General features: G+C 35.8%; 1 protein-coding gene and 1 pseudogene across 4 annotated transcripts in view; both read left to right on the top strand.

Moving 5' to 3' along the window:
• The window catches only part of WDPCP (WD repeat containing planar cell polarity effector), a 271,886-nt gene extending 267,553 nt beyond the window's left edge, over positions 1–4,333 (top strand). For 2 of the 3 annotated variants that reach the window (XM_081157181.1, XM_081157180.1), the window contains exon 18: positions 1,336–4,333. In XM_081157181.1, coding sequence (XP_081013307.1) covers positions 1,336–1,386 — 51 coding nt within the window. In that variant the 3' untranslated portion in view covers positions 1,387–4,333. The remainder of the gene's footprint in view (positions 1–1,335) is intronic. The other variant, XM_081157182.1, reaches the window with a different exon arrangement.
• A 22,114-nt stretch (positions 4,334–26,447) lies between these two features.
• On the top strand, positions 26,448–26,980 carry LOC308566053 (large ribosomal subunit protein uL22 pseudogene; annotated as a pseudogene). Its single transcript has one exon. The product of its transcript is annotated as a large ribosomal subunit protein uL22 pseudogene (transcript).
• Positions 26,981–27,367: the final 387 nt, after the last annotated feature.

Here is a 27,367-nt window from a genome sequence, read left to right as displayed (position 1 = left end):
AGATGTGGTATATATATACAATAGAATACTACTCAGCCATAAGAAAAGATAAAATACTGCCATTTTGCACATAGGTGGATCTTGAGAATATCATGCTAAATGAAATAAGTCAGACAGAAAAAGTCAAGAACCATATGATTTCACTCATGTGGGATATAAAACTGGAAGCAACAAATGAACAAACAAGAAAGTCAAAAATTCATAGACACAGACAACAAACAGTATGTTGGTCACCAGAAGGAAAGGGCTGGGGAAGTAGTAAAAGGTAAATGAGAGCAAATACAGGGTGTCCCCAAAAATGTATGCACACTTTGAATAATTATTAATTCCAATGGGTTAATTCTGAAAAGAAAGAAACATCCATTGAGCTATCAGCTGTTAAAGTGTGTATACAGTTTTGCGGACACCCTGTATATGGTGAGGGAAGAAGATTGGACTTTGGGTGGTAAACACACAATGTAATTAATATACAGGTGACATATCATAGAATTGTACACTTGAAACCTATATAATGTAATTAACCAATGTCACATCAAGAAATTTAATTTAGCCTGGCTGGGCGTGGCTCAGCAGTTGAGCATCGACCTAGGATCCAGGAGATCAAGGGTCATTCCCTGTCAGGGCACATGCCCGGGTTGCGGGCTTCAGCCTATCAATGACTCTGTCATCATTGATGTTTCTATCTCTCTCTCTCCCCCTCCTTTCCTCTCTCTGAAATCAATAAAGATATGTTAAAAAAAAAAAAAAAAAGAAATTTAATTTAAAAAATAAGTTTAAAAATCCTTGTTGGGGGAGAAAGAAAAAGAAATGGGAAATGGATGAGGTCCTTGTTAGTATCTCTTTGCAGCTTCATAAAACTGTACACAGGGCTTATAAAACCATTATCTTTCTATGAACCATTACCTCAAGAGCCAGTATCAAATACTTAGTAAAACATCAAAGTTAAGAAAAATATGCTACATAGGTCCTTTTAGAACAGATAGTATTGTAAAATCAAATAGATGGAATCACAAATGATGACCCACAGTCTGCAACTTTTCATTGTAAGAGTCTTCAGGTGCTTCCAAATTTCAGCTAACTTCCTGCCCTTCCTTCTTTGCCTTTTTATGCTTCATGTATTATTTCTCTTCACTGATTCTTATGACTACTGTGTCAAAATTTTAAGAGTAAGATAAACAAACAATTATCTTGTTTACATATGTAATGCATTTTAAACTATTTTGTTTCACCGTTTTTAAATATTTAAATTACAAATATTAAAAAGAAATATTAAGTCAATTGTTTTTATTCTCTGCTTAAACATGATTGTAATTACTTTTATTTGTTTACTTTCAGGAAATTGGAGATGGTGGTTCTCTCAGAATGGTTCACTTTGGTTTGGTGTAAATATGAAATTTGTGTTTTACTGACTAAAACCTCCCTGTATGGAGTAAAAAGAGGAAAGACAGTATAAATTAGTTAAAAGTTTAAATTCAGAGAGTTCTCAAAGTAAAGTTTTGTTCATTTCAAAAGCATGTAGCATAATGGCAAAGTGATCCTAAGTAAAAGTGCTTAGTTTACTTTCAATAATGTAAAATTTTGGAAGGTTCTTAAATTGTACATTATGTGGTGCTTTAAAAGTTGAATACTTATAGACTTGGTTCTTCCAAGTATTTTAAACATTTGCTCTTGTGATCTTGTTTACATCACTGATTTGCATTATGAATAAAGTATTAAGCAAAAATTTCAGCCCAGACCCATTGTCGGAAGACAATTTTCCATGGGTCTCTTGAATTACTGCTATGAGGCTCTGACTCCCCTTGGAACAAGAGACTGTCTCCCTGTGGAGCACAGGGCAGGCACACTTACTACCCAGTTATAAAAGATCTGAGTTCCCTAAGTTCAGATTTGCTATCCTTTACACAGCCCACTGAGTGTGAAGATGTCATCTATCCCTCTTTACATCACGTTGTAGGAATGGGGCTCACTAAATCAATGCCTCCTTCCCCAGAAAAAGTTGATACTTTGGGTACTATCATTGTGAGGAGTCAAGAGTCCTTCATCTCCAATCAAGGAGCCTCATGTGTTACACCAGCATGAAACTATAGTTTGATAACTTGTTATCTTGCAAGTAGGGTACAAATCTCAGACCCTTCAAAGTTCTTGATGCCCATTCATTAGTAGAAAGCATATATTTTACAATTGTAAAAGTCTGTAATAGTGAACATCTTTTTCAAATATTGTACATGAGGTAAATTATATATTTAAATCTATAGTTAAAAGCTAATCAGATTGAAGGCTTTTTTATACGTTAGGTATTTCTCCCTTCTTCCTGTTCATCTATATACCTCTAACCAGAGGCAGAGGAGATGAAACTCAAATTACAGTTTTCAATTTGCTACTGCTCTGGAAAAGTTTTAGTAATACATAGTATGTAAGCCATACTAAAAAAAGATGTAGAGCTACCAGCAAGTTTTCATTGTACTATTCCCATCCTTCTTTATCACATTAATCAAAAGTTAACTTTTTAAAGAAAAAATTGTACTGAGAAAGATACGTTTTTTTGGTCAAGATGGCAACATTTTCTCCAGATTTTCTAGTAAATAGTCATTAACCAAAAATACGAACCACATTTCCTGACCTACCATACCCTTTTGTTTATTTGACCACTGAATTCTTCAACTAGGTGAGAGACTAGCAGAAAAGTTCAGTGCTATTTCTAGGTCCTATGTGAGCAGATCACAGTCTATACTAAAAAGTAAAAATGTAAATGAGAAAAGTAAATTGCCCATTTTCCCACTTCCCATGCCTCTGGAAAAATTAACTCAGATATATAGAAAACCAAGGTTAGAGAGTAGTAAAAATGCATTATGTGTGAGATCTTTGACACTGTCCATGGTTTATAAATGTTGTGTTTTTCAAATGCTGGGAACCCTGGAGTGTTTAGTAATTAAATATTCCAATAAACTGATATTCCTGTTCTGCTACAGACTGGCAGGACTATGAATGAGCAACCACAGCTCTGAAGTGAGGACAGTGGCATAGCCAAGAAACCTAGGGGGCACCTACACCTACACCTGCACCTGCACCAGCACTGACGGGTCCATGGTCTCTCCTTTAGGAATAGGATCATAAGCTCTTCCAACTATTCTCCAAATTCCCAGGCCCCAAATAATTCCACAATAATTCGTATTAGCTCTGACATTGTGCCTAATTATTAAAATAGACTATGTTTGGAATACTTGTTATTGAAATGGTTTGGTTCATTAAAAAGTCAAATAACAAAACTGAGATTATACTCACACTGTCCTGCTCTGTCCCCCGGGAATCATCCCTTTGGTGTATCTACGCTGTACAGTAAGTCTCCACTTAACATTGTCAATAGCTTCTGTGACTTTAAGCAAAATGATGTATAACAAAACCACTTTCATCACAGGCTTATTAGTATGAACAAGAGTTAAGTTCCTACAACATCTTATCAATGTTATAATGAGACAACACCAAATGACATTATCCAATGACCTGCTATATATAGGGTGGGGCAAAAGGAGGTTTACAATCATGAATACGTGCAACACAGAGCTTATTCCTGTATTATTACTTATCATTGTATTATCTTCCATATGAACAACTGTAAACCTCCTTTCTGCCTCACCCTGTACACTTCCTGCCCACTGTTCACTTAGTAGTCATCTCAGTTATCAGAGTGCTTTTGTTCAAATACCCCTTATTTTAATTAATAATGGCTGCAAAGACCAAGAGTAATGAGAAAATTAAAGTTTAAGATAATGTAAAAACTCATATAAAAATAAAAAATACTCTTATCAAGTGTGTTACTCCAGTAAAGTGAGAAGAATTCAAATAAGGAGCAACTTTCCATGAATCTCTATGAAAGTTTGAGAAAAATGTGTTCATGAGGGTTATTTAAATTTAATTTGGAGACGTATACATCAACCAATCAAGAAGCATGTCATTCATCCTGCATAAAATTATTTATCCATTGAGCTTTTTTTTTTTTTTTTTTGCTGAATTGCATCCATATTTCTGTCAGCTCAAGTGATGATCTATATATGAGGGATTAATCTGACACAAGACAGTGAAGCTTAATCCTTGGGTATATCATAATCTATTCTGCATGCTAAGAGGATTTCAAATTTTACAATTATACAGGAAGCAATACTATAAATGTACATTGAACAAGAATGATTTTCCTAAAATAGTAGGTTTTAATGTCTCTGTAACATGAATGGATTTATTTAATAATGTCAAAAATTTCCAAAACTATCTATGTAACATGAATGAACTTTATTTATAAATGTAATATTTAAAAATAAAGAAAAAATAAATGTCATTCAATTTTTATGAGGTAGAATTAGTCTTCATTTGATAACATTTTGTATAAAATTAAAAAATCAAATCTTAAATACAGAAATTCATTTAGAGTTCTATCTAGAAATCAGCATGCTCTCATTATGTGATCACTTAATGAAGTTGCCACAATCAAGAGAGGAGAGATGTGCTCACAAAATTCACAAGTAGAATGAAAGACATTGTCAGACTAAAAAGAAGACCCCTTGCTTTACTCTGTAAATATTCTCATTATATATATAAAATGAAGTTATTCATGATGTATACAAGAGATGCCAATAATTTCCTCTCTGAAAACCTGCCCTGCTCATCACCTTGGAAGAACACATCCCTTGAGCCATTTAATCCTATCTCTTCACTCCCAAGCCCACCTCCAGTACACAACTGATTGAAGCCATTTATTACCGTCTCCTGGGGATTTGGAATTAGAACAAGGAAACTAAGTCGTGGGAAGAGCCAGAAGTCATGTAGGCTCTAGGTCTTAGCCTATCATTCTGAGATGGTCATGATAAGGCCATTACAAGTAAGTGTGTGGGCAGGAAAGTCAGTTTATAATGGATGAGAAGAGAGAAGCAAACATGCAGAGAAATGTCAACAAGCCAGTTGGTTCCAGAGGGCTGGTTCCTCAAGTCTACCAGCAATTAAATAAAATGAAATGCCCTTTTATGATATCAACTCTCCCCACCCTCTTATTTGAAACTTTTGAATGGCTTTCTGCTTTTACAACCAAACATTCCTTGGTTATGAAAATTATTCACAAAACATTTCATACACAGTGTTTTAGAATGTAATTAAGGACTTCCAAAAACATGATAGAATGAAGAAACAAATTCTTTTGGATTTCCTTTAAAACATCTGAGAACCACTGATTTTTCAAAAGTGAGAAGGCATTGAGAGCAACAGCACCAGTAAATAGATACTGTCCTCTATGCCTCAGCAATTTGCAGTCAAGCTATGAAACTTCTTCAACCCATAAGATACTTTTTATTCTTGTTCTTACAGGATATTAATGTCAAGATTCAATTTGAGTATCAACCTATCTCCTCTACATTAGTACAATTTTATTTTTTAAATCTCTTAGATTATTTTATTCTTCCTATCATTTGAACATACAATAGTCCCCACTTATCTGCAGTTTTGCTTTCCAGTTTCAGTTACATACATTCAACTTTGGTCCAAAAATATTAAATGGAAAATTCCAGAAATAAACAATTCCTAAGTTTTAAACTGTACACCGTTCTGAGGAACGTGATGAAATCTTGTGCCATCCCTCTCCATTGCACCTGGGAAATGAATCATCTCTGTGTCCAGTGTTTCAGTGCTGTATATGCTACCTACCCATTAGTCACTTGCTAGCCAACTGGGTTGTAAGTATCAAAGGGCTTTTGTCTGAGTAACCCCGATTTTACTTAATGGCCCCAGAGCACAAGAGTAGTGATGCTGGCAGTTTGGATATGCCAAAGAGAAGCCTCTTTCTTACCTTCTGGATTGAATATTTTTTTAGTATTTCATTTTATTTATTGTTTTTTATTATATCTGTGTATGCCTTTATTATAACTCTGTAAATTTTTTAGTGATTGCTCTAGGGATTACAGTGAATTTACTTTTCAGTCTTCTTAGAATCACTATTTTAGCAATTCAAATGGAATGTAGAATCATTACCATCATATCAATCCCTTTACACTCACCGTTTATGTTGTAGTTTTATCTCATATCAACATACATTGAAGTCCGGCTGGTGTGGCTTAATGGTTGAGCACTGACCCAAGAACCAAGAGATCACCCGTTCAATTCCCAGTCAAGGAACATGCCCGGGTTGGGGGCTCGATCCCCAGTATAGGGGGTGTGCAAGGGGCAGCCAATCAATGTTTCTCTCTCATCTATGTTCCTATCTCTCATCCCTCTTCCCTTCCTTTCTCTCTAAAATCAATAAGAACATATTTTTAAAAAAACATACACTGAAAACCCCATTTGACAGTGTTTCTCAAAATTTCAACTGTCAAACATATAGTAGAGAATTTTTTTAAAGAACTATTATATTACCCCAAAACTTACCATTCCAGTTGTTCATACATATATAGACAGATAGGTACCACTGAAATGTATCAATTCCCTATCTCAGTTTGGTCCTCAGCTCTACCCAGTCAGTAACTATTCTTCACTTCTTTCCTCACACTGTGTTATTTCTCCCCTTAGTCTGAGCAAATGCCTTTCCCTCCTAATTCACTGATAAGGAACATCAGCCAAGAACTCCTCAAACCCTTGCTACCACACTTAAATTGACTTGTACCCATACCTACCCATTTCCCAGGGCTGGATCAAAGGGCTGGCTGACCAAATAGCTACCTGAGTGCCAGTCTACAAGAAGCACTATAACATCACTGGAATAAACTCAATAAATTGATAAGGGACCATTTAAAGTAACTGCTTCATAACTGAGCAAATGTGCACTGGTCTCTAAACCACCAAAGTTGACAGAATTTGTTAGAAAATTTTAAAATACTTCTTACCAGCCCAAACCTCTCTCCATCGTGGCAAACTGTATCTATTATATAGTACGGTACTACTGAAGGTTACCAATCCTGAATCAAACAGCCAACAGGCACTTCAAACTCACAGTCACAATCTGCAGAAAATTTGACACTAAATAATGCATTGCATGGAGCTTACAAGAAACAAGTAATTTATTTTTCTTAACCTAAATATGAAACCTTTAATATGCCTCACAAGAAGCTGTCTGGTTCAGAAGCAACATCAGAAACTGACTGCAGCCCTGGCCAGCGTGGCTCAGTTGGTTGAGTGTCATTGTGTGCACGGAAAGGTCACCAGTTCAATTCCCAGTCAGGGCACATACCCAGGTTGCTGGTCAGGGTGCCTGTTGGAGGCAACCAACCAATGTTTCTCTTTCATATTGATGTTTCTTTCCCTCTCTTTCTCTCCCTTTCTTCCTCTCTCTCTAAAAAAATCAATAAAAATATTTTTTTTAAAAAGAAAAAAAAAATACAGAACCCAAAATACAGAAGAGTGAGGAGCATGCTGCCAACCTATAAAACAGGAAAATAACTTTAAAATATATTTTGAACAACATGTTCCCACTTTAATCATTTATTCAACAATAAAATTGAGTACCAATTATGTGGTACAAGGTCTCTGCTCTGGGGGACTTAAATTCTACAATAAATAGATAATAAACAAACAAATGCAGGTAATAAATAGCAATAAATACTATTTTTAAAAAGAGAATATACAGTAATAAATACTGTTTGTTTGAAAAAACGATGATATGATAGAGAAGACGGAGCTGGAGAAGCTGCTAATATAGACTGAGAGTAAGGGACAGACACACTGAGGTACAAAAGACCTACAGGATAAAAGAAACCAACCATGCAAAGACAGGACAGAGGGGGAAACAGAAAATTCCAAGCAGAAATAGCAAGTCCCAAAACAGAAACACACTTGGCCTTTGAAGAATAGAAAAAAAAGACTTCTCTGTGGCTGGAATATTAGGAGCAAGGAAATAAACTGTAGGAGGTGATGGCAGAAAGGTAGGGAGAAGTCAGATCAAGCAGGGCTTTATGGGACACTCAATCCTTAATGAGTGTGAATAAATAATGCGATCTTGTTGTAAGTGGTAGGAAAATTTTTTACAATATATGTTAAAATGTTTAGCTATGTTCTGTAGCTAGCATCTGGTAAATCTTTCACTATGAACATAATTAGACATAATATTTTTTTACTAAAAAGTATCTTCCTATCTTCAATAAAATGAATATTGAACAAATATTTGAGCGGGTGCCTGTTTAGGTTTTGCTTTCCACTTTCCTACTGTGATTATGGAACAGGAATCACTTCTCCTGAGCTCTGGAGCTCATCTCTACCCACCAACCTCTGGTAGCTCATGTGTCACTGTGTAAGAGAAAAGTGCCTCCTCTAGGTACACAATCCCTGCACCAGGACATACATTTAGCAGGCAAAGCACACAATTTCAGCCCCTCGTCACCTGCTTGGCACAACATCCTTATGCATAACCATTGAAGATGGCCTTAAAAACACCTCCTCAGATGTCATACTCCATCAATGAACCTCTCTCTTCTGTAACTTCAACTGCTTCCTCATAAGCAAAGAACATATAAGTCAGAAACTGCTCAAAGTCATGTCTTTCCCCTCAAAAAGTGCTGAGCATTATTGTGTATTTACCACTACATATTGCCAAAGCCTGACAGTGTGCTAAGGCTTTGAATGTTCTGTTAATTTAAAATGCATAAAGTTATAGTTCAAAAGTTCCCATCCCCTCATTAGGAACCACTTATCTTTATTTGGGTAGCTTCAAAACCATGTATACACCTACTTATTTGTCATCCACACCCTACTTCCTATGGGTGTGAGATGTATCAGTTTCGGAATGAATTTTTGGATCATCTATAATTCCAACTACCATATATCTGAATCCTGGCATTATAGCTTATTATCCTGCCAAAAATAATGATGCAAAAACTGGCAGAAATACTGATTCGTCTGTCAAGCAATCTTTTTTAAATAATACAACATTTTTAAATGTCCTAGTCAGCACTTAAGACTTTCAAGTGTTTCTAAGCAGAATATGTTCTTTAACATGAACTATAACAATAAATGGCTAATTTTTATTATGCCTTCAAAACTGGTAAGTTAAGAAAAATATTAAGATTGCATTTAATAGCCTAAGAAGATATTAAAATTTACATATAAGATGTATTTAGTAAATTTTAATTAATTGTAAAATAATTTGTTTTGATAATGCACATATAGTGATAGTTACACAATTCGTTTGCTTTCCTCCCAATCCCTAATCTAAAAAAAAATAGGTATCTGCAGATTATAGGAGCCTGTGGCAATTTTCAGCATATGAAACACTTCATGCTTTGAGGCTGTCTGAAGTCACCTCATAGCAGAGAGAATTTATGCTTAAAAAAATAAGCTTTCAGATAAAAATCACAGCTCATTTGCTGTGAACAAAGTGTTTTATCCAGCTCTTCTTCAGACATTTGTACAACAAAACTGACCCTTCTCATCATGCATCATGGATTTTGTCATCTCATCTTCCACAGACAAGCAAGAAACCATCAATTACAAAATGTTTTTTTCTTTTAATAGTAAAGATAGTCCAATTTTGGAAAAATTAAATATTACCCATTATCCCATTACCCTAAAAAAAGTAGCTTTTCCTTTTTAAGTATCCAATCGCTTTATATAAAAGGCCACTTATATGAAAAGCAGCTACCTTAAGAGAAAGATTTTTTTTCCTTTTTATTGAATTTATGGGCCAGCATTGGAGATGAAGACCTGGCATGACATACCATTCAGGCCAGACAGCCCAGAAGCCGGTCTCCCACACAAGACAGTAATTTTCTTACCCTCTCTTAGACAAAAATGGAAAAGTGGTCAAAGTGGACAGTTTATGATTACACAGAGGCACCTAGAAATTTATAGTGAAACATGGCCTGAAAAAATCAGCCTTTGCCCCTCTCTCAGCACCAAATTCCTCCACTTAAGGAGAGCCAGGAGAATTGTGTTTCATTTGCCAATTTACAAAGTGAACGACAAACTACTGATACTTAGTTGCTACATATAAAATTCAAAGAATATATTTCAAAGAGAAAGAGGGGAGGAACATCAAAGGTGTCACTTATCACTTACAGAAGCAAGCCCATGAACATTTGGTTGCGGTGCATTCTGCCTGACGTTTTCTCCCAGGTTAACTGACGTACAAAGTAGGTGGAGCAAGAAGCAATTACTATAAAAATTCCTGCATGTCTATAAAATCCAAGGGCTGGCAACTAAAACAGAGTCGAATGATTTTAGGGTATTTCTTTCAATATTGATATACAGGGTGGGGCAAAAGTAGATTTTCGTATGGAAAATAAAGTAATAATTAGTAAGAATAAACTGTTCCATGTACTCACAACTGTAAACCTACTTCTGCCTCACCCTGTATAAGTATTCAATTCCAAATAAAAAGGAAAAAGTTTTATATTTTTTTCCTTTATAGGAAAATTCCAATAAAGTGATGAACTTGAGGTTTGGGGTCTTTAAAATTTTTTATTTTTTGAGAACTTTAATGAAAGACATATATGTTTATATCAGCCATATTCATACTATATCTAGAAAGCCACCTATCCTGGGAAAATTTAATCTCAAAGTTTTCACTTCAAAATGAAAGCATCACATTAAAGAATATCTGTGTAGCCCCTTTAGTGTGTAGGTCTCTCCCCCCCACACACACCCCATATACAGTATTGGTTTAATCCATGTTTAGAATACTAAACATGAGTTGGAGACTCTACAACAGTCACCATTTGATTGTGAGTTGACTGGCAGACCATGAGTGATAACGAGGCCAGCCATGCGTTAACTTTAGAAGCCTGGGGATATTTCTCCTTGCTCACTGCCCCTTTCCCAAGGTTATTTTGAAGCAAAATGCAATGATGCAAAGACAACACATGATTTCATTTGTTAATTATCTGAAAGGTTTTTCATGAAGTTGAATATTGTTAAAACTCTTAACATTGCATCTCATGATTTTTTTTAAATATAAAGTCCATCCAAAAAATGGTGATGGGAAAACTGGACAGATACGTACAAAAAAGTGAAACTAGACTACTTTCTTATACCATATACAAGAACAAACTCAAAATGGATTAAAGACTTAAATGTAAGGCCTGAAATCATAAAACTACTAGAAGAAAACATAGGCAGTAAACTCTTCAACATTACTCTTAGTAATATTTATTTTGAAATATCTCCTTGGGCAAGGGAAACAAAAGAAAAAATAAACAAATGTGACTACATCAAACTAAAAAATTTTTGCACAACACAGGAGACCATCAACAAAATGAAAAGACTACCTACAGAATGGGAGAAGATATTTGTCAATAATAATCTGATAAGGGGTTAATATCCAAAATTTATAAAGAACTCATACAACTTAATACCAAAAAAACCCCCCAAACAATCCAAAAAAAATGGGCAGAGGATCTTAACAGACATTTCTCCAAAGAGGACATACAGATGTCCAATAGACATATGAAGAGATGCTCAACATCACTAATCATCAGAGAGATGCAAATTAATACCACAGTGAGATATCACCTCACACCTGTGAGAATGGCTGCCATCAATAAGTCAACAAACAAGTGTTGATGAGGGTGTGGAGAAAAGGGAACCCTTGTGCACTGTTGGTGGGAATGCAGACTGGTGCACCAACTATGGAAAACAGTATGGAGGTTCCTCAAAAAATAAAAAATATAACTGCCTCATTACCCAGAGATTCCACTTCTGGGTTTTTATCTGAAGAAATCCAAAACACTTCTTTGAAAAGATATATGCATCCCTATGTTCATTACAACATATTTACAGCAGCCAAGATATGAAAGCAACCTAAGTGTCTTATCAGTAAGAAACCAGATAAACAAGATGTGGTACAGATACACAATGGAATATTACTCGGCCATAAAAAGAATGAAATCTTACCATTTGCAACAACATGGATGGACCTAGAGGGTATTATGCTAAGTGAAATAAGTCATACAGAGAAAGACAAATCCATATGATTTCACTTACATATGGAATCTAAAAAACAAAATAAATGAACAAAACAGAAACATTTTCATAAATACAGAGAAGAAACTGATGGTTGCCAGATGGGAGGGGGGTTGGAAGGCTGGATGTAAAAGGTGAAGGGGTTAAGAAGTACAAATTATCAGTTACAAAATAGTAATATTGTAATAAATATGTATGGTGCTAGCTGGGTACTAGACTTATTGGGGGGAATCACTTTGTAAATTATATAAATGTCTAACCACTATGCTGTACACCTGAAACTGACATAATGTTGAATGTCAACCGTAATTTAAAAAAAACAAAAAGCCCCAAAATTAACAATTAAAAATATAATTAAACCACTGCTAATGTAAGTCACTCATATTCTGGAGTTTTACTATATTTATATATTTCCATCTAAAATCTGCTGAATCAATTTTCTGACTTATATTGGAATGTGACTTCTTCCCTTTCTGGCTATACAGCTCTATGTATTTTTTAAAAAAATCTTTCCCTGATGGAAGGCGATTTGTCTTGGGGTGGTGAACACACAATACAGTATACAGACGATGTGTTGTGGGATTGTGCACCTGCAACCTGTATAATTTTGTTAATCAGTTAGTCAGGGTTTTGGAGGATTCCTTCAACTACTTGGACATCTTCCATAGTGGTGTGTTTTTTTAACTCCTCTGCTGATTTGCCTTAAGAAAGCAAAGCTGCCTCAACCCTTTGGTATCATTACCACAGATTTCCTGCCAGCTAAGCAGTTTGAAATTAGTAATTCTGAATACTATGTGTGATGATAATGTATATGATTTACAAAACTACAATATCTGTCAACCAAAAAACAGAATCACCTCTTCTCTTCAAGTAGAGCTCCTTTGCAAACATCTGCAATAAAATTCTGGACTTCACTCTGGCAAGAAGTAATGGTTTCTACATAGTCTCTTTATTTTGGTTCTTTCTGTTCTTTAGTGCACATCATTCCCTTTGATTTTCCATCTGGTCTTCTTCAGTTCTGCTTCAGATTGCTCTGAAGAATCTAACTTATTTCTACGTGCAGGTTGGTATCTTTTTTGAGATACATTCATATATTTTACATTCAGTTCTGTCTTTCCCATTCATATATTTTACATTCAAGTCTGTCTTTCCCAATGTAATCTCTTTATAATTTATAATTTTCTTGAACTATTAACAAAAGGAAACTTTTAACAATCCACACCAGATTCGAAACATTTGGTCAACACTGGAGATCTGGTATTGACTTATTTCACCAATTTTGGCCACTCCATCTTCCTGCCACTATTAGGTTGACATCAAATTCAATTGCCCAGTAACAGTTTTTCATAATTTTTCAAAACTTTTCCTAGGTTTATTAAATTTTACAGTTCAGGATTGAATATTTCCATAATATTCTGGTGGAACAGAAGCCCTCACATATGGCCAGACATACGCAACTAAAAATGCTCTAGGTAACCAAGGGCTGCTTATGCCCCACTAAAAATACAGTAGGTCATGTTTTTCTCTTCAAAGTGCAATCCATAGAGTCTAATATGACTAAAGGGGCTATATTTTTAAACAATCTAATTCAGCAATTTTGCAAGGACTCCACAGTGGAACACTTTGGGGAAACAATGTATCTTCCTGTGGTAGACTGATGGTATCTATTAACACATTAAAGGCTATGAAAAGTCATGCAGTTCTTTTGCTTTGACCATAAAATAGTTTCTCCCTCATGGATATCCTATTAACATACCAAAACTAGTTTATCACAATTTGAGAAATGCTAATTTAATTTGAAAATCAAAATCATTTCCAACATTATTTTCAATGGGGCAACATCCCCTACGAAAAGGGATTTTTTTTTTAATTTGTGGAAATTTTTAATTTTTTAAAAATTTATCTTTATTATTGAAAGTATTAGAGATGTACTCTTTTTCCCCCCCCACTGACCCCCTCCATCCTGCTCCTGCCCCCTCTCCAGGCCTTCACCACACTATTATCTGTCCATGAGTTATGCAAATATGTATATAAGTTCTTTGATTTTTGGAAAATTGTGGGGGCAGTTTGGATCGGCGACGTACTACTGATATTTAGTGAAAAAGAAGCAAGTGGGCAGGAAGTAGAACAGTTCCATAGAACAAGGAATTGTTCCATGACTTCCAAACTCCTGATAGCCACATAAGGGAAAAACTTACTTATAATTATATGAGCTTAGAATCTAACTCCATATTACAGATAAACATAATGTATTCTTGCATGGTGTTGACATGTGCTGAATTTTTCAGGAATGCAAAGTTTGAAACTTTTTTAAGACTAGTTCACCATCTCAGAAAATCACACTACTAAAAGAAGCACCACTCATGATATTTTAAACATATATACAACACACCTCTACCAGTTTGCATACATAGCTGTCTACTTCACAGTGATTTTGTTACAAGTGCAAGCATCTGACTACTTCCTCGGGACTTCCAGTGTAGTTATGCCTGAGCACATACGTTGAATATATATTAGATTTACATACCTAATATTTTATTATAAATCAGTTTCCTTTATTCCATATTATGATTTCAAATATTACATTATCTTTTAAAGTTAGATTTATAAACAGGTTATACTGTCTATAAATTTTATTTGAGGATAATAAAATGGATGTTACAAAGCACTGATTTTTAAAAGGTGGGTGTTCAATCTGGTGAGATTGAGAACCAGTAATTTATAAGCTTTGGCTCCCTAAAGAGGAGGATTTGAATTAGAACAACCTATGATTGACCAAAGCATGATTAAATTAAACCAAACCACAAATATGGTGCGGTTAAGGTAAATATTGGAAAATATGATATGTTTAAAACATAATAATTTATCACAAGCCTGTGTTATGTACCTAGCACTTGATTACACTGAAGCACAAAGAGGTATAACAGAGGTCTGCCTGCCTGCATAAAACTTACAGGCTAGTGAAGAAAACACCAGTCAAACAATTAAAGAACTGAATGCCAGCTACCTTCCAAACATTTGTGAAACATTTGTTAATAATTAGGCAATAGTCTTAGGAGGCTGGGATGGTCAGGAAAGGCCTGGGATATGGTAGCCATTCTGTTGTACATTCCAGAATTAAATGGACAGCATTACTGAGGTATGTTTACCATGAAAGAGGAGACCACCTAACTGCTAAGGGAGAGGAGTTAGGTTAGATCCTGGGGGGATCAGTGAGGATGGTGGAACTAAATGATGAAAAGTCTTCAAAGGCACAGGAACCAGAATTTAAAGTAGCAGACAAAATAAAGCCTTAATAGGCTCCTGAGAGAGGTCAAGATTAAGACTGACAGTAGCATATAGGACAGACAGACTTACAGACAGACAGATATGAATGACCTCACAAAGTTGCAAAGAGGGTGTGTGATGTACAAAGATGGGTTAAGTTTTAGATTTGATGAAACTGAGATGATCAGTTTGAATAGCTTTAAGAGCCAACACAGAGGTGACAGCTGAATCTCTCATTACCAGAATGAGTGAGCTCACAGAGGGAATGAATATTGAGAAGGTTAGAGTTGGAAGACACCCACAGGTTAGGGGACTCAAGGAAGAACCAGCAATGCAGCCAAAAAAGATGAATATTACCTTACATACAAATGATAACATGATGGAAAGCTTTACTCCTGACAGGTAGATAACAGAACCTAGAAATATAAACTAATTATTTTTTAAGATTTAAGAAATGTTATAGACCACAGAGTCATGACAGTTTACTAGTATGTTATGGCACAAATCACTAAATTTTTAGGTTGATACCAAAGATTGTAGCCTTGTGTATAAGTCACACATACATCCTTCCATAAAGGAAGTTTTCTAAAGGAAACACACACCACTTACAGAAAATGAACTCTGTCGTATGTAGGTGAGTAAACTGATTCAGAGAAGCTATTATAGTCTCAGAAAATAACAGAAAGCAGAAATGAGCTATAAATTCATGATCAATCATCACAAAAAGTTGCATCACTGTAAGAATTAATTATTTTGACTCAATGTAATAGGCAAAAAAGGTTGCCTAAAGGGCGTCCAGTTTAGAGAATAGATTTAGTTATATGCAGTAACAGAGGTAAGAGCAGCAGGGATCTCTACATTTTTCACAAATTATCCTTTATTATCTATGTTCATTTGTAATCTGAAATTAACATTACATGTCTAAAATTTATGAACCCACCTTTGATTGTTTTAGCAGCCAATTCTTTACAGAAATTACTCAATATGCCATCGTGATGAAGCAGTCCCAAGATTAAATGTTAACTACAGCTGTAATCTAGGAATGTGAAGAGCTATCATAAATAGGATTATCTATGTCCCAGTTCGCTTGGGGCAGTCGGTTCATACCTGCTTTTCAGGAAAGATCCTAGCACCCTCTTTCACTCTTAAAGTCTAGATAATAAATTACATGGGCCCCATATCAGCAAAGCCAAGCACACAGGAAACTTTTATGATGACACTTACTTTTCACCTTATGTTTATTCCTAATTTATAAAAATACCTGTCATATTCTATGAACAAGTTATTAGAAATTAACTAGCCCTAAGAAAGCTAGGGCTGCCTCCTAGTGGTGGGGGTGATTCTCTGATGTCCCTGACCCCACCTGCTTCAACATCTTGTCAAGCCTGGTGATGTTCTCCCATACCTACCTATCAGCTTCCTCCCATCCCATATTTTTTTTCCTTTTGTTCTTAATAAGCTCTTGTGTTTCTCCATTCAAACCAAGCTAATAAAAAATGTATCCCGAGCACAAAAGACCATTCTCCATATGTGAAAGATTTTACTTTATAGAAAAAAATAGGCTTTGGTTTCCCCTAAAACCAAAAACAAGACAAAGATGCCTGCTTTGGCCACTTCTATTCGACACAATACTAGAAGCTCTTACCAGAACAATTAGCAATAATAATAATAATAATAATAAAAGGCATTCATATTGGAAAGGAAGAATAAAACTATCCCTACTCCCAGATGATTCTTTAAGAGACCCTAAAGAATCCAAGTAATAAATTCAGCCAAGTTGCAAGATACAAAATCAACAGGCAAAAGTCAGTTGTATTTCTATATACTAGCACTGAACAATTTTAAAAAATTTTAAGAAAACAATTTCATTCATAAGAGTACTAAAAATAATAAAATATTCCATATACCCATTAAAATGGCTACTATCAAAAAACCACAGAAAAAAACAAATGTAGAGAAATTTGAACCTTTGTGGATTGTTGATGGGAATGTAAAATTGTACAGCCACTCTGAACAACAATATGGTGGGTCCTCAATTAAAAGTAAAATTAGCATATGGTCCAGTAATTCCATTTCTGTGCAATGCACCTGAAATAACTGAAAGCTGGCTCTCAAATAGACATTTGTTGTTATGAACTGAATTGTGTTCCCTCAAAAGTCACATGTTGAAGTCCTAACCCCCAGTCTACCTCAGAAGATGACTGTATTTGGAGTTAAGGCATTCAAAGAGATAATTAAGGCTAAGTGAGGTGATATGGTGAGCCCTAATCCAGTATCTGGTGTCCTTTTAAGAAGAAGAAGAGATACTAGGGATGTGCACACAGAGAGAAAAGACCATGTGAGGACACAGAGAGAAGGCAGCCAACTGCAAACCAAGGAGAGGCCTCAGGAGAAATCAACCCTGATGACACCTTGATCTCAGACTTCCAGCCTCTAGAACTGTGAGAAAATAAATTACTGTATTTAAGCCACCCAGTCTGTGGTATTTTGTTATGGAATTTGGTAGGGACAGTATAAGTTAAAAAAAGAAAGTGTTTCTAACAGCAGGAGTAAAAATTCTAGAAGAAAAAGCAAAGTTCATGCAGAAAACTTCAAGCTGCTTAGTAAAGGTGGAGCTTAAAACTGCTGAAGGTGAATTGCCAGAGATGAGACTGGAGTAAGCAGAAGAGAGAGGTTTTGTTTTGCTTTTATCTATTGTGAAATAAACCACCACAAAGTTTAATGGTTTTAAAACAACTACCATCTGGTTTTCTCTCATTATTCTGTGGATGGACTGGGCTCAGGCAGTTCTAAAGCTGCATGTGATGTCACCTGGGCTGAAATCACCTGGAAGTGTTCTGGGTATGGAACACGTGAGGTGGCTCTCATTGGTCTGGCATCATGGCAGGGACAGTTAGAAGTCTGGATTCACCTAGGATGTCCAGGCCTTTCTCTCTCCCCATGTAGTTTCAGGCACTCTCTCTCCATATAGTTTCAGGCACTCTCTCTCAGTCCTCAGCACAACTTATTTATGAGGCACTTTGGGTGCAAAAGTTGAAGCTGTTAAACATTTTTAAGGCTTTGGAACTGGCACAGTGCCACTTCTCCCATACTCCATTACATAAAGTAAGAAGATCAGCTCAGATTCAGTAGGAGAGGGGACTGATCAAGGGCACAGGTCCTGGGAGATGTGGCAATCTTTGGAAACTAGCTACCACAGGTTTTATGCATAGATGCAAGAGTGGAGAAAGAGCAGCCAGTTAGAAGATTATTGGAATAGACTAAGTGAGTGATTATAATGGCATTTTGTATTTCTACTTGTGATGTAGACAGGTAAATAGAATTAAGGGCTATTCAGTGATAAAATTGGCTGAATTTGGTGAGTAGCTAACAATGAGATTTGAGGAACGACCAAAGTGGTTGGGATGTAGATGACTCTCTGGTTTCCTTCTGCTTATGGGTTGACTGGGTTATTTGCTGAGATAAAGAAAATGTAAGATGAACAGATGTGGTAGTAGAGGTACTGTGGTATGTCCAACAGACAAGTAGAAATTGGGTCTACAGATTAGGGCTGATGGTACAGATTTAGAACTAAAAAATGGGGGTGAATGCTTAAGGAAGGGTGTCAGTGTATTAAGAAGACAGTCCAGCTTGGGAATCTTGAGGATCACCAATATTCAATGCAGCAGAAAAGGAGTCACAAAGAACACTAAGAAGACATTAGAATAAAAATCAGAAGAGTCTCGCAAAAACCAAGGGAAAAGGGTACTTCACAAGAGAGAAAATGACTACTAGTATCAAATGCTATAGAGAAATTAATTACAATTAAGACTGAAAATTGTCCCCCCTCTGAGAGCAAACATAGAAGTTATTAATGACTGGCAAAAGCAGTCTCATGGGTGAAAGCTTCATTGTAGTGAATTAAAAAATGAACAGAAGGTTAGAATTGTAGACACAACAAATAGACAATTTTTTCAAGAAACTCAACTAGTAAACAGAGGAAGACCTAGTAGTAGGTATAGGAGGACAAGAAGTCGAGAGAGGATTTTTTTTAAGATGCCAGAGGTTAGAGCATGTTTAAATACTGTTGGGATGAAGCCAACAGGAAAAGAGAAAAACACTGAAGATGCCAAAAGAGAGGCCTCTGAGGAAGGAGAAGGGGACAGGATGCAGAACACAGAAAGAAGATTTATCCTCAGACAAGAGAAGAAGAGGACCTCTGGGTCTAGCCCTGGACAGGAGTAAAAGAATGGCTGTGAGAGCAGGTTAGACTGGAAGTATGACATATATATGTACATATGGCATAGGTAGTTGAAAGTTAAGGGCATTCTTTTCTAACACCTTCTATAGTATTTTCTCACTGAAGGAGGTCATCTGCTGAGAACAAAGTAGAAGGTTTGAGAAAAGTGAAAAAGGTTTTAAATAGCCATTACTAAGATTAGGTTAAAGAGATGATTAGGAAAACAGAAATACAGGGTGAACAAAAGTTGTCCGTATGGAAAAATATGTTTTGCATACTCACAAGTGTAAACTTACTTTTGCCCCACCCTTTATTGCTAGGAAACGAAGACCCCAAGGCCAGGCTGGTGAGTAAAACTCTACAGCATTCTCAGTTGGTTTGACTGTGAGGTTTTCTCTTACAGCCCTCAGTAATCAGGTACAGAAAGTTATACGGATTAAGGGGAGAGGACGTGGAGAGGCATGATGAGTGGATAACAAAAAAGTTACAGATTTTAACAAAATGTTTATTGACAGACTATTCCCTTTTATTCATTAAATAGATTCACAACACCTTTAATTTTGTAGCTTGCTACAGATATATATTGTGGTGCTTTAGGTGCTATTGAGGTGCTGCACAGTATGGAGAAGGACTCATTTAGGGTACCTTTCATCAAATTCATTTATTTATTTATGATTGGGGTCTAACTGACGTACTAGAGTACCTTCTTTTTATTTAAGTTTTGTTGGTATACAATATTATTATTCATTTCAGGTGTGCAATATAGTGATTCAACACTTATATACCTTACAAGGTGATCACCAATCATCTGTCATGGTGCAGTCACCACACTATTACTGACTACATTCCCCTTTTTTCCCATCCTCTAACCCTCCTCTTCCCTGGCAACCAACAGTTTAGTTTGATCTGTTTCTATGATTCTTTGTTTCCTTTTGTTTTGTTTTAGAGTCAATAGAAAACAGTACGGAGATTCCTCAAAAAACGAAAAATAGAATTACTATACCACCCAGCAATTTTACTTCTGGGTATTTATCTGAAGAAATCCAAAACACTGATTTGAAAAAATATATGTACCCCTATCTTCATTGCAGCATTATTTATAATAGCCAAGATATAGAACCAATCAAGGTACCCGTCAACAGATGAATAAATAAAGCAGATGCAGTATACATATACAATGTAATATTACTCAGCAAAAAAAGAATGAATTCTTGCCATTTGCAACAACATGGATGGACCTAGAGGATATTATGCTAAGTGAAACAAGTCAGATAGAGTACCTTCTTTTTAAACAGCCCCTGTAAGAGACAGACCAGGCAACCAAACCAGCTACTCTTAAGAATCAATACCTCTATTCACAGCTGTATAAAAGAAAAATAATAAGAGCCATATGTGTAATTTAAAATTGTCTAATATCCACATTAGAAAAGTAAAAAACAGATGAAATAGCTTAAAAAATATATTTGGTTTAACACAATATATACAAAATATTTCCATAAATAACTAATATAAAAAATTAAGATATTTTACTTTTTTATATACTAAGTCTTTGAAATCGAGGGTGAATTTTATACTTACATTGTATCTGCGTTCAAGACTAGCCATATTTCAAGAATTCAAAAATCAGATGTGGCTAGTGGCTACCATACTGGACAGTGCAGCTCCAGATATTATGATTGCATAATATTTAGAATTATGATACTCTTGTTGAATTAACACAGCCATTAAAGTTCTTCCTTAGATACCATCATCCTACTCCATCATTCACAATATATGCTTACATCACATAATTCACATATGAATGTTCTGTTACTCCCAAGCTCAAAGAGTCTAGAGCCACATGTATTGCAATCAGAGCATCCTAGAGAGAGCTCTGGTTCCCTACCGAGTTTATTCTGGCCACTTGCCTGGAAACCATCAGCATCTGCACAGCCACTGGCTGATATCTGCTAGCCAGTGTGGCTCTCTCTGCTAGCCAGGTGTGGCAGGTGGAAGGCAACTGCACAGACTGAGGGGTCAGCTTTTTTACTAAATTAGTTACCACTCATCTATTGGTGTTCCAGCTTCCAAAATTCTGTTGACATCTCCTCTCATGTTCTCTTTGTCCATATGGAGTTTATGCCGTTCTTTATCCCTGGACTTTCATTTTAGTATGTTTTCAGGAGAGTGTGAAAATAAACACATATAGTCAATTGACCATGTTTATCTGGAAGTTGCTTTTAAGATTAGGGGCTTATTTATTTCAAAATCTATAAGTTCATCATCAGAAAATAACATCTGCACACATAGACAAACTTTTTCCAGCTTCTTTAAAGATTTACTGCAATCAGAATTCCAGATATAAACAATATATAATTTAACGAAAAGTCAATTTGCTCTTAAAATGTCTCTACTAAGAACATTGTGTATTTAGAATACTCTTGTGCATACAGGGAATCAGTTATATTAGCACGAAAAGAGAGAAAGGTAATGCTATTGAACACTAACCCTGCTTCCTCCAGATGAACTGTAAATAGCAACAACTATCTAATCACAATTCAACTGTACTGTGTGAGTTGTGTGAACCTTAAGTAAATATTTGGACTCTAGTTACCAGAGGTTTTATTTTTATGGGACTCTGCAGAATTAACACATGCAGGAATTGTGAGCCTGTCACTGTTCTTAGTAAACCTAAGGGGTACCTGATTTACCAGCACCTTCCAGAGTAAAAGTTAGCAAGTACTGTCTAAATAGAGATATGTTCATGGTATTATAAAACTTGTAAAAGGATAGACTACGCTCATTAATATATTCTCTGAAAAAGACAAATGTTTTCAGCAGTATTGTGAATTTCTTACTTTTTAAAAACTTACTTTATTTAACTTTTTATTCTAACTCTGTTTGAAATGTAAGTCCCAATCTTAAAGAGAATTTAGTCAATTCTGATTTGTTCTTTTACGATTATTTTTGTCCCTGCAGTTAGCACTGGGCCACAACAGCACATTCTGATCTTTTCAGCTAAAATCCACTCACATAAAACAGCTAATTCTACTCTTTCCTCAACATTTCCGCCTCACAACTTTTAAGTCAATGTACACATTTCTATTTTCTTTTTAAATGTTAGCCCAATTCTTTAATTCAAGTAGTTACTGAATACTATTTTGTACCAGGCACTGCTAGATGCTAATAAAAAGATCAATGAAACATATTCTCTGTCTTCAAAAACCTCACAGCCTAGCATGGGATACAGACACCTGAAGTAGTAAACAAAGCAATATGATAAGGACTGCAATAAAGGTATGAACAAAGTACTATGGGAAGCCCAGAGGTGGGAAGGATTAATTCTTTCTGGGAATGGTGGTGGAAGGAATAGGCTTTTCCCAGTAGGGAGAGGTAGACGGAAGACTATTCCAAGCAGAGGGAACAACATGAAAAAAGGCACAGTAAAACACACAGCTTCTCTGGAAAACAAAAAGTAGCCTTGTGTGGCTAAAACATGAGATTCCTGCAGAGTAATGGTAGAAACCACGTGAAGGAATTTGAATCTTGTTATCATGCAGGCAATGAAATGCCATAAAAGCAGGAAAGAGATGTGATTTGTGTCTTAGAAGGAAAACTCTGTGGCAGTGTGAGTGACTGACTAGAGAAGAGGGATAGAAAGGCAGGAAAACCAATTAGAAGGCCATTGTGCCGCACTAGGTGGAATTCTGAGCAGTAATTGTGGAACTGGAGAGAAGGGAATGAATGGATTTGACATGCATTTCAGAAGGAGAATCACTTGGACATGATGGCTATTTGATTGGAGAAGGCAAGGAAATAAGAGTCTAAGACTCCACCATGTATTTTGGCTTATATGATGATTTAATCTAAACCAAAAATAAATAAATAAAAGTTTTTTAAATGAGCTTAAATGGAGGTAGTTGCAGACATTTACAAGACATCCAAGTAGAGAGATCCAGGGGACTGTTGGAAATAAAAATCTCAGCTCGGAAGTATAGTCAATACGAAATATACAGATTTTTGGAATTAGCAACATAACGATGACATCTGCAGTCATGTGAGCAGAGGAAGTGTCAAGAAGGAAGAAGAGTAACTACTGTCAAATGCTGCACACTACAAAAAGTCAGATGACAAATATTTAAGGGAAAACTTTTAAAAGAAATATTTTGTTTAAAGAACAAGGAGAAATATTTTCTTGATCATGACATAAAAAGGATTTCCTCAATGAGACACACAAAAGGCACCAATCAAAAGGGAAAAGATTAATAAATTCAGCTACTTAAAACACCATCAGAAAGACTGGAAGGACAATCTGCAAAATAGCTGCAACACATATAACTGACAAAGGACTAGAATGCAGAATATGTAAAGAGCTCTTACAAATCAAAGGGAAAAAGAGGGAAATAAAAGAACAGGCATTTCACAAAAGAAGGTATCCACACAGACAACAAACGTAAGAACAGGGGCTCAATCTCACCCTAGTAATCAAGAAAATACAAATTAAAACCATGAGATATTACTACACACCAAAATTGACAAAACCTTAAAAGTTTAACATACTAAGCTTTGATGAAGACATGGAGCAACTGAAATTCTCATACACAATTTGGGAATATAAATTAACACAACCATTTTGGGAAACTGACAGTGTCTAGCCAAGTTGAAAACTGTGTCCCCTATGGCTCAGAAATTTCACTCCTACGACATACTCTAGAAATCTGCATCTTTATGTGCATGGGGATACACATAGAAGAATGTTCAGAGCAGCACCATTATAATTGTCCTAAACTGGAAATATCCCAAATGCCTATCAACAGTAAAAAAAATCAATAAATGTGGTCTGTTCACACAATGGGATACTATACAGCATATGGCAATGAAAATGAAGCAGCTACAGATACACACAATAACATGGATGAATTGTAAACATAATGTTAAATGACAAAAGCAAAAATAATGCAATATAATTCTACTCACATAAAATCCACGTTTTTTAGAAATGCATATACAGGTGGTCAAGTTAAAAGGAAAAGCAAGAAAACAATTACTATAATGACAGGATAGTGGTTACCTCTAGGGAGACAGCAGTGATTGAAACAGGCAAGGGATACTCATGCAGTTTTGTGGTCCCAATAACGGTATGTTCCTTGCCTTAGCAGTAGTGATTACATGGTGTTAAGTTGATAACCATTTGATAAATCATACATATAAATTTTACGGACTTATAAATATATAACTTAAAATTTTAATGAACAAAATTTTGAGAATGTCTTTACATTTAACAAGAGATATAATAGTGAGAACTAACCAGAAAAGGTTTTGATTCTAAAGGTGATTAAGAGAGATTAAGAAAACAGGCCAGTGAATCCATTTAAAACTTCGAATACCACAAAGAAAAAAGATCTGAGATGAATTACCTTTAAATCTGTTTCAAGGCTGATGACTGGATTTCATTCTTTCATTCATTCAACAAACACTGTAGAGGCCTACCTTGTGTCTGTCACTGTGCCAAGGTCTGGGAGTACAGCAAGTCCTCATTTATCCTTGTTATAGGTTCTGCGACTTAAAGGGAAACAAATAAAAAGAACGAAGCCAATTCTACCACAAGCTAATAGATATAAACAAGAGTTAATATCTTACCATCTCATCAACATTATAACAAAACAACTATGAATAAAAATGCTATTCGAGGACCCGCTGTACAGGAAATCTTAGTCTTCTCTCTTAGGTTCCTCTCAGCACTAGGACCCCCACTGACTTCTAATTTCTCTTGGGGAAAAAAGACTTAGCTATTTTATAGACTGGAATACAATCTAGGGGCGGGAGGGTGGGTGTGATCTCAGTTTCAAAATGTACAAATAAAAAGGCATGCAGGAATTACCAGATGCTGATCTGAGTATGTGATAAAGTATATGCCTTTACTGAAGAAATGCAGGGAGAAACTGTACGCTAGATGTTTTCTCCTCCAAGCACTAAACACAAACCAACAACCTTTATTTTTTTACATCAGGTAAGAGCAAGACTGAAGGAGTCAGTAGCAGAAACAGAAGCATGAGATCAAGAGTTCTTAAAAACTGAATAAAGATACAATTTAAACAATAATTCTGCTTTTTGCTTTTCAACGAAGGAATTCCAGATCTATACAGTGATGTGACCTACGATATATAAAAATACCCTAAAAAGACAAGGATTTGTTAGAATCAATGAGATTTTAAATATCTACTTACATATAAATTAAGCCTCACATATAGAGCTACTAATCTAATCTCATCTCAGCTCCATATTTGGTCACAATTTGCCCTGTATTAGAAGCCCTAAAATGCAGCAAAGCAATATTCTAAGAAGCAAGAAAGTCTCAACCAAGAACAAAAACCACCACTCATAAAAATGAACCAGTCCTGGCCGGTGTGGCTCAGTTGGTTGGTGCATCGTCCTTTGCACCAAAAAGGTTGCTGGTTCGATTCCCAGTGAGGGCACATGCCCAAGTTGTGGGTTCAATCCCCGGTGGAGGGAGTGCAGGAGGCAGCCGATTGATGTACCGATCTCACATTGATGTTTCTCTTTCTTCTCCCTCTCCCTTCCTCTCTAAAAATCCATAAAAATATTTTTAAAAAATGAACCAACCATTAAGGAATTTTAAAACTACTTAGAAATTAAAAATAAGGAACTAAAATTAATAAGAAATTAACAGAGGAGATAAAAAGACTAGTATCAGACTAGTCTTCTCATTTAATGCTCTATTAATATTTTTCTGAACACTCATAAAAATGAGATTGAAGTGATGCCCAGAAACATAAAGGTATTAATGTCCCAGGAAACAATTTTCAGTTACCAAAACTCAAATTTTACAATTTGAACTTAGAGAAACCATGTTTTGTTGATGTCCATCTGGTAATCTGATTCTCAAGTGATTTGATGTTTTTTAAATTAATGTGTTTTAATATATTTTAGGTAGCCCTTATAGTCAAAAGAATGTTGAAAGAACATTGAATTTGAAGACTGAGTACCAGCCCCCCCCCCCCACTCCCCACCCATAAATGACCTGTGGTGAGCTCTAAAGATGGTTTGCTATTCTCTTGACCCAGAAAACCCCACAAAAATCAGCAAATCAAGAGGTTCAAATCTTCATGTTCACTTTAGAACACTCATGAAACTGCCCAGGCCATCAAGGGTATGCATATCTGAAAATCCACCAAGAATCTGAAGGATGTCACTTTACGGAAGCAACGTGTGCCATTCCATCCTTACAGTGGTGAGGATGGTAGGTGTGCCCAGGCCAAAGAGTGGGGCTGGACGCAGGATTGGTGACCCAAAAAGAGTGCTTCACTTTTGCTGCATGTGTTTAAAAATGCAGACCAATGCTGAACTTAACAGTTTAGATACAGATTCTCTGGTCATTGAGCACATCCAGGTAAATAAAGCTAGAATTTACAGCGCTAATGTGTGGATTAACCCACAAGTGAGCTCTCCCTGCCACATTGAGATGATCCTGCTGAAAAAGAGCAGATTGTTCCTAAACCAAAAGAGATTGCACAGAAGAAAAAAAAAAAAATCCCAGAACAAACTGAACAGAAACTTATGGCCCGAGAGTAAATTCAGCATAAAATAAATACTAATAATAATTTTAAAAGACTGAGTACCAAGTTCTGCCACCTACCAACCATGTAACTTGAGTAAATAACCAAACCACTCTGAGCCTCACATCAACCAACCTCACAAGACTTGAGAGCAGATAATATATGTGAAGCTCAATTTCCTCTACACACTGCAAAAACTACTTTCTGCAAACTAATATATTTATTCATTTTATTACAGAAATTTAGATATACTATAATGAAATTACATGGATTCTCACTCAGCTTCAGCAATCAGCTCATGACTACTCTTGTTTCATCTACATTTCACCCATTCCCTCTTTTCCTCCATCATTTTAAAGCAAGTCTTGACATCACATCATTAACTTCCTAAGAGCTAGAATCC

This window comes from Miniopterus schreibersii (assembly GCF_964146895.1).
Source record: "Miniopterus schreibersii genome assembly, chromosome: 13".
Classification (NCBI taxonomy): domain Eukaryota; kingdom Metazoa; phylum Chordata; class Mammalia; order Chiroptera; family Miniopteridae; genus Miniopterus; species Miniopterus schreibersii.
Note: the sequence above shows the minus strand (reverse complement) of the source record. Positions and strands in the feature narration are given on the sequence as shown.